This window comes from Euphorbia lathyris, chromosome 1 (assembly GCF_963576675.1).
Source record: "Euphorbia lathyris chromosome 1, ddEupLath1.1, whole genome shotgun sequence".
Lineage (NCBI taxonomy): Eukaryota > Viridiplantae > Streptophyta > Magnoliopsida > Malpighiales > Euphorbiaceae > Euphorbia > Euphorbia lathyris.
Genome location: NC_088910.1, coordinates 84,589,603 through 84,598,357, shown reverse-complemented (window position 1 = coordinate 84,598,357; position 8,755 = coordinate 84,589,603). Strand labels below are relative to the sequence as shown.

At 33.3% G+C, this 8,755-nt stretch overlaps 1 protein-coding gene across 1 annotated transcript; it reads left to right on the top strand.

Moving 5' to 3' along the window:
* Nucleotides 1-977: 977 nt before the first annotated feature.
* LOC136204236 (GTPase ERA-like, chloroplastic) lies at nt 978-5,395 on the top strand. The gene is made up of 9 exons (XM_065995456.1): nt 978-1,479; nt 1,551-1,696; nt 3,121-3,261; nt 3,333-3,446; nt 3,554-3,679; nt 4,628-4,726; nt 4,805-4,906; nt 4,979-5,059; nt 5,168-5,395. The coding sequence occupies exons 1-9, from the start codon at nt 1,074-1,076 to the stop codon at nt 5,252-5,254; spliced, it is 1,302 nt and encodes a 433-aa protein (XP_065851528.1). The 5' UTR covers nt 978-1,073; the 3' UTR covers nt 5,255-5,395.
* Nucleotides 5,396-8,755: the final 3,360 nt, after the last annotated feature.

Here is an 8,755-nt window from a genome sequence, read left to right as displayed (position 1 = left end):
TGCCATGAACCGTGGTTTGGAATTTGCAAGTTCCCAAAAGAATGAGATGCTTCATCTGGATGGCAATGCATGAGAAAGTTCTCTTTAAAGTGAATCAAGTTCGATGAAACCTCACGAACTGTGATTGTTGCCCCGCCTGCTTGCTTTAGGAATCCACGTTGCATTTACTTCAAGACAGTGATAAAGCTAGGGAGATTTAGATTTTTTTTGTTCCTGCGATTTGGCATGATTAATTCTTGACCGAAAACCTAACAGATTGGTTGAAGTTGAATCTCCAGACTACCTAAAGTTGAAGGAATCTGAAATGGCAAGCCCTATTTGCCATCATTTGTTGGTGCATTTGGCGTTGGAGGAATAGTGAAGCGTTTAATTCTGCCTCATCGGATATGTGACGAGACAAGTAATCTTGGGTTCAACGCGATATGTGGTCCTATCCGCGGTAGTATAGGGAGTTGGGTAGGAGGGTTTACTTGTAATTTAGGTAGTCGTTCTGCTGTTTTAGGCGAATGATGGGGGCTTTACTACGGGTTGGACTTGGTGTGGAAGATGGGTTTTAGGAAAATTATTGTGGAGTTAGACTCTCATATTGTTGTTAAGATTGTTAAGGATGGTAAGCGCTCTACTCATTGATACTATTACTAATTGAGAGTTGTAATGCGCTTCTGAAACAAAATTAGAATGTTCGTGTGAAACACACATTTCGCAAAAAAAAAATAGAGCAGCATATTGATTGGCGAATTTCATGAGCATTCTTATTTTGGATCATTACGAGTGTAATCAGCCGCTTACAGGAGATTTTGATTGCCGATTCTTTTAAGTTTTGATTTGATACGTATTGTGTTGTGAGTTTTCCGGGTTTTTTTTTTTTTTTTGGTTTTTTTTTTCCCCGGGCTCTGCTTTCCGTTCTAAAGATAAATAAATAAATATCAATATCCTAGTTGAGATATTCAAATTAACTAAATAAAAAGCCTCCAAAGAGGGAAAACGACAGCGTGTCGGATAGGGGGAGAAGATTATCCAGTAGTAGCAGCAGCAAGTGTATTCAAAGTTGAAGGATGAAATGAACTGCAGTAATGGAACTATTACTGTATAAGCAAGCTCCTGCAATGGAGCTGGCTTTATCCCTTTCTACAATTCTTCCTCATGGCACCTTAAAATTCTCCTTCGAAGATTACACAACTCACACTTTTACCACTTCTTCTATCAGAGGCAGCACCAGAAGAAGCAGCCAATTTCAATTTCTACCCAAAAGTACCGGAGATAACAAACCCAGCTTCTCTTTTTCCAATAAGCAGCAGCAGCAGCTTTGGATTAGCGAACAAGAATTCGACGAAGAAGATGAAGAGGTTGAAGAAGAAGATGAAGATGAAGACTCGAATACTTTATCATTGAGTGTGAAACCAGAGAGGAACACGGCGCTGCTCGATGACTACGAAATGGAAGAACTTGAATACTCTTCTGACCCTAATCATAGAAGCGGTTAGCTCTCTTTCTTTATTTCTTTCAGATTTTGCAATTGATAATTTTGATAGTGAATTGATATGATGCAGGGTATGTGGCTGTTCTTGGCAAGCCAAATGTTGGCAAGAGTACCCTTTCGAATCAAATGATAGGCCAAAAGTTGTCAATTGTTACTGATAAACCTCAGACTACTAGGCATCGGATTCTTGGTATATGTTCTGGCCCTGACTACCAGGTTTGCTTTGTTTTTCTTTCTTTCTTTGTTTTTACTTTTCAGTATAATTCATTTGCATTTTATTCATATGTTTAACAAATAACGGCACAATTCAATGTTAAATTAGGATTTTCTTTCTAAGCTCTGGCAAAGGAAGAAAATGGTCCTTTGGAGGAAGATTAATAGTCCATAATGGTTGCCTTTGGAAATTATATACAATTCCTGAAATGTATTTTGTTCTCTTGTTAGTTGCTTAAGGAGTTCAAGGTTTAACATTTTTATCACTTGTACTTGGCTAAAAATGTTGTTTACTTTTTAACTGTAATTAGAATGAGTGGGATAACAGGGATCCATTTCCAAATGGAACAAAACTTTTCCAAAAAAACTTTGGGGGTGACTTGGTTCTTGAGATACTCAAATCTGAATCCCAACTTTTATTTTTGAAATCCTCTTTCATTCATAGTTTTCTTAGGTTATTCTGTATGTTCACAGAGTTCATAGCAATTCGGAGCTGCTTAAGTTGTATGCAGAAAACAATATGCCACCTCAGAATATCAGGTAGCACTTGGACAGAGATTTCAGTCCATATTCATGATTTTTGAATTTATGTTAACTACTGTTGTGATATTTTTAGAATGGGAATGCAGTTGGTATTAGATATCCTCATCAGCTCTTTCTTAGTTTTGGAAAATAACCTACTTCAATATGCATTTAGACTTCTACACATTCCACAAAAAAGTTCCCTTTTAGTTCAAAATGATCAATATGTAGAATCAGAAAAAGTGATTGCTGAAATTGACGGCAACATACAAGTCTATATAACATAGAAAAGCAGGACGCCCATGACTCGTACTTATGGGATGAAACAAATCCTCATTAAATTTTATTTTTCCATTAAGGCGCTTGTACATTTTCTGCAGTACCACCTGTGAATTCTCCGCCGGTTTGAAACGTTCTGAATGTTAGCTGAGTACCTGGCTCCTCAATCCAAAGTTCTATAATTTGAAACTCCAAATTTTACTATTACATTGAGTTCCTGTGCAATAATTATTACCATCATTACATTGATTATTATTATTGATAAATATTGTGGTGGTGAGTTATTTTGCCACTGATCTAGTACCAGTCAGAATAAAAAAAAAAAAGGGCGGCCCAGTCGCACTACGCGTCCCCGCTGAGCGAGGGTCCGGGGAGGGGTCCCACCACAAGGGTGTACTGGGGGCAAGCCTTCCCCTACCAATTTATTTGGCAAGAGGCCGCTCCTAAGACTCGAACCCGTGACCTCTTGGTCACACGACAACAACGTTTACCAGTCAGAATATGTAGCGAAAAGTTTCATGAAAACTCAAGCTTGGAGAGAGAGAGTGAATTAGCACAGCATACTGAATTCAAAAACCATTAAGTTGGCTTATTGTCATGTAACTGATATAGAATTTTAATTGTAGATGATACTTTATGATACACCTGGTGTTATTCAGAAGCAAATGCACAAATTGGATTCTATGATGATGAAGAATGTTAACACTGCTGCCATTAGTGCAGACTGTGTACTGGTAATTGTTGATGCGTGCAGACCGCCTGAAAAGGTATGCTATGTTGTCTGTGGTGTTTCTTGCAATACTTTTCTTCCATATTCAATCCAATTTCTTGATTCTAGATTGATCAAGTGTTGGAAGATGTTTTGGGAAGCCTTGAAGATAAGCCACCTACTTTACTAGTGTTGAATAAGAAAGACTCTATCAAACCTGGGGAAATTGCAAAGAAACTCGAGGTCAGAACAGATTGGTTTATTCTTTTTGTATATGGAGTAATATTATGGCTTTATGAATTTCTTCTTTCAGTCCATTAAAGACCTAAAGTAATACACATTCTTTGCAGTGGTATGAAAGATTTACTAATGTCGACGAGGTCATACCTGTGAGTGCAAAATTTGGGCAGGGAGTGGATGATGTCAAGGATTGGATACTGTCAAAACTTCCGATTGGGCCAGCTTATTATCCGAAGGTAGTTAGATAAGTTTCCTGGATCTGTAATTTCTAACTTTCTTGAGAAACTGATTATAAGTCTTGGTGTTGATGTTGTTTGGTCATTATCCATAAATTATATATCCTTTAAAACTTGTCAATTTCCTGCTGTGTAGTGTAGATGGTCAAGGGTTTAGAGTCTGGCATGTCTTCTGCTATGCGGTTGTTAATGAAATCAATTAACCCTGAAGCATCCCTGAAGTATGATGTTAAGAATATTTTCTTCCGATAATTAAGGTGTTTAAATTTCATATGGGTTTGGATTAGATATGATGTTAAAAATATTCAGTTCACTACATCTTTTTCGTAGTTATTTGCAAGTATAAGCCTAGTAGATTCATATTATATTTTATGCCAATATTTTTCAACAGCTGGAGCCACTTTGAACATACTGGGCATGCCACGCGCAGAATGGACTTATGACACAAAACTAATATGCTAGAGCCAGACCTACTAATGCTTTTGATGTTTGTTGCCTGTTGCAACTTAAAAAAACTCTCTATCAGGCATGCATTCTTTCGTATATCATATATGCCATATGGCCAAGAAAATATTGCACTGTTGACATGCTTTCTCATCTATTAAGGAACAGACTTTGTAATGTAATAAAAGTGGAAAAGAACAGAAAAGGTTGCAGCAGCTAGATGAAGTAACTAGAAGCAAAACATGCATGAGCATCACAAAAAGGGGAAATTATTGCTATACAATTGTCTTTCGGTCAGTGATCAAATTAGAAGTTTACCAGTTTGCCTGACTGATGAAATTTACTCTATGGGATACTTTAGTCTAAGTATTTGACCAAAAATGTTAAGTTTCACTCTAACCTATACCAAACATGTATCTTTATAACTTTTCTAGTGGTTGCATTTAGTAAAGTGAAATGCCTTTTTGTATTAAATGTACATTCTTGTTGGTTATGTGCTCTCAGGATATTGTAAGTGAGCATCCAGAAAGATTTTTTGTGGCTGAAATTGTAAGAGAAAAGATCTTTATGCAGTTTCGAAATGAAGTTCCTTATGCATGTCAGGTATATGATAGTATCAGAGATGTCAGTTAGTATTTTTATCTTTTTGCTGTTAATCTATAACACTATTTACTTGTACAGGTCAATGTGGTGAGCTATAAAAGTAGACCGACAGCAAAAGATTTTATACAAGTGGAGATTGTTGTTGAGAAGAACTCTCAAAAAATCATCATCATTGGAAAAGTAAGGTGTGGTTACTTTGTGAAAGCTAGAGTGTAATTAGTGTTCTTACAGGTATTAAATTAATCTGTGTAGGAAGGGAAGGCTCTGAAATTACTTGCAACAGCTGCTCGGCTGGACATCGAAGACTTCTTGCAGAAGAAAGTTTATCTGGAGGTGCAATATTTTTAGTATCTGCTCAATAATTACAGTTTGAGAAGATCATTCATTAGATTAAATGTTGGTTAAGGTAGGTGTCCTTAATGCAAATAACCTCTTCTACAGATTGAAGTGAAAGTAAAAGAGAACTGGAGACAAGATGAAGGGCTTCTAAATCACTATGGGTATGGAGGCAAAATTCGAGTAGTATGATCAACCAAATTCATAGAGATGCTATTTCAGTTTCAGGAAGTAATGTCAATCTCTCCATAAAGAAAGAAAGTTTTGATATCTTTATGTTCTTGATAAGCCCTATCTCATTATTAGATTTGCTCATGAGCTGGATTGAATCAAGTTTAACCCGATCTAAAATCTAAAGACCAATTTTACCAAAATGCTTTGTTTATAAGAATTTTCTTCTCCATACCAGATTACTATTTCTTAAATATTACTGGAAACATGTTTTTTTTCTCTTTTTTTTCTCTTTCTTTCATATTCAACTTCCACGCCGGCTGAAGGAAGTTTGAATCACATATAAATTTGATCTAATCACATATAAATTGGATTTCAAAGAGAGGTTTAAAAATCATGCCATGTCAATTCCTGAATTAACTTTAACACATCAACCTCCAAAATAAATTTATCCTATCCTCTAAAGTAAAACAATAAAATTCTTGAGAAATTTTATAGTACTATGGGAGTAATACTCCCTATTAATGAAAATTGTTTTGAATCCCACAACATGATTGGTGGAAAGAAAAACTATATATATATGTGTCATGAATTCATTGGTCGGGAGTATTATTTAAGGATTACCTTGAAATTTTTCAAAATTCATTTAGTTTAATTGTTTTACCTTAGGGGAACAATCAAATGTTGACCGTTATGTGAAGTTTCACATACAATTGGATCATTCAAGAAGGGCTTAATGTGTTAAAAAAACAATGGATCCAAAAGTTTAATTTTTCCATTTAAAAGATTAGATGTTTGATTTGTTAAAAATTAACAGATTCAAGAGTTTAACGCATTCATTTAAAAAAACAGTGACTTAATCAGTGAAAATTGAATTCACCAGGGGCTCAGTTTGCATATTCTTCCATATTTCTTCATTATTATTATTTTACCATTGTTGTTTTATCCTCGCTTTTTTTCATATTTTTGCTTATTTTTTGTTTTTCTTCTACCATCTATGCAATTCTTAGGGTCCGTTTGGTATGCCGTAATGTAATGTAATGTAATCAAGGTCGTAATGTAATCAAAGTTGTAATGGAATGGAATGGAATGGTAATTCCATTACCATGTTTGGTTGACAATCATGATGTAATGTAATGACCATTACAATATTTATATTTTCCTAATTCAATGTAATCATAAAATTTTATTTACATAATTAAAATCGACGAAAAACATGAAAAGCACGAAAAATGTGAAAAATCGAATCGAAATCAAATACAAAATTAGATTAACCGAAATCAATAAATTAGTATATAGTTTTCGTTTTTTCTTGTTTTTTTTTTACACTTTTCTCGTTTCTTTTAATTTCCATTTTCAATAATTTTCACCGTTTTTTTAATTTCCATTTTGCAACATTTTTCACCGTTTTTCTATTTTCTCTTTTTTCCGGTTTTTCATTTTTCGCATTTTTCGGTTTTTCGCATTTTTTTCATTTTTCTCGTTTTCAATTTTCATGTTTTTCTACTTTTTGAGACGTGAGTAGGGGTGTGCATCGGTTCGGTTTAAATCGCATACCGAACCGAGTGAATTCGGTTTTTCGATTCGGTTTTTTAACAATTCGGTTCAGCATCGGTTTTAATTTTAAATATATTTCGATATTCGGTTCGGTTTGATAGAAAATGTAAAAAAAAACCGAACCGCACCGAATTACACATATTTTACATTTATATATATATATATATATATATATAATACAAGTTTAGTTTTTTTTTTTTTTTTATTGTTGAGATAATAATCCAATATAGATATATTTTGGAAATATTTCAATTTTGTTGTTGTTGAGGTAAATTTAATGAGAAAATATAGTGAATTTTATTTGTTATTTGTTATTTTTAACTTAATTCGGTTTGTTCGGTTTAAACCGAACTGAACCGCATATTTCGGTTCAGTTTTAATTCGATTTTACCTATTATCCGGTTCGGTGTCGGTTTGAATTATTTTGATCATTTCGGTATTCGTTTTTTTATTCGGTTCGGTTTTGTACCGATGCACACTCCTAGACGTGAGATTTGAGAAATGAAAGGTTAAATGACAATGTAATGAGAATTCAAGTCATTTTTCTATGTAATGAGGATTACAATTCAACAAAATTTAACTCAAGGTTTTCTCATTCCATTACAATGAAATTGTAATATGCAACCAAACATGGTAATGAGCCTTCAATGTAATGGCCATTCCATTACGAAGCTCATTACGTCTTACCAAACGGCACCTTAGTTGTTTTGTTTTCTCACTCTCTAATATTATATATATATATATATATTTGTTTCAATTGTTTTTATCGATTGAGTTTTGGAAATTTGTTGTTCAAACCATTTTTAATCTGCGATATAGAAGTTCCTTTTACATCTGGTTGTTTAGGTATGTTTTTTCGTATATGGTTATATTATTGGTTGTTTTTGAGATTTTGTGTTTTTTTTTTTTTTTCCAGTATCCTCTTAATTCATAGTAATGAAACTTTTGTAAGACCTTTGCGGAACTTTTGAGAATTTCTTATCAAAATTGGTAATGAATACCACACAATTGACTTAATATTTGTAATGGTTCTTTGTTTGGCACATTACAAGAAACAAAATTCATCACACAGCAAAATGAATTTCTGTGAAAATTGAGAACTTCTTAAATTTTGCATGCACGTTATTTTTCCATTCATTGTATTAAACGCTTAAGACCTTAGTACGGTTATAAATTCCACTTTGAGAGAAGTATATATATATATACCTATTTTCAACTTTTTTACGTCATCTATTTTACAATATATTTCTCTCATATGAACCTTTAATTTTATTCTCTTTCTTTCTATTATGTTGTTGCATTGTCTATGGATTCACCTTCTCTTCTCATTGCAAAAAGTTTATTGATGGAATGAGTTTACAAGTAAATTTATTTTGGATTCCAAATACAGTAAAACCTTTATAAATTAATAATGTCGGGACCATGAAATTTTATTAATTTATAGAGGTTATTAATTTATCGAGTATAAAATTAGTGATCTGGCTTAAGTCGGGACCAAAAAAAATTATTATTTTAAAGAGGTTATTAATTTATCGAGTATTAATTTATGAAGGTTTGACTGTATGTTTATTGTTTTGTATATTTGTATTAAGAGGCGGAAGATTGAATGTTCAAGGATGCGACACAATCCTTGGGATCCAACATGTTTTACAAAAACATGGTTAGTAAGTGGATCTGTTGACACATACTTCAGATTAACTTTTTTATATGCAACTAAATCTCCAACAAAATGATACTTAATTTGTATGTGCTTTGGTTTAACATGGAACTTTTAATCATTAGCAAAAGCTTATAGCAGATTGATTATCATTGTTAATCACTACAGGAGTATGTAAGGATTAATACTTAAATGGTTCATAAACTGATTTAATCATACTATCTTTGTATATTGAAGATAAGTGTCACACATACTCAACTCTTATGGAAGATAATGAATCACAATTTTTCTCACTATTGTATAAGTAT

Bases quoted from the DNA above. Each gene is read 5' to 3' on its own strand.
- LOC136204236 (XM_065995456.1), top strand. From the start codon at position 1,074: ATGGAACTATTACTGTATAAGCAAGCTCCTGCAATGGAGCTGGCTTTA. The intron at 3,447-3,553 runs GTCAGAACAGAT...CATTCTTTGCAG, and splicing joins AAATTGCAAAGAAACTCGAG to TGGTATGAAAGATTTACTAA. The intron at 4,907-4,978 runs GTAAGGTGTGGT...TAATCTGTGTAG, and splicing joins AAATCATCATCATTGGAAAA to GAAGGGAAGGCTCTGAAATT.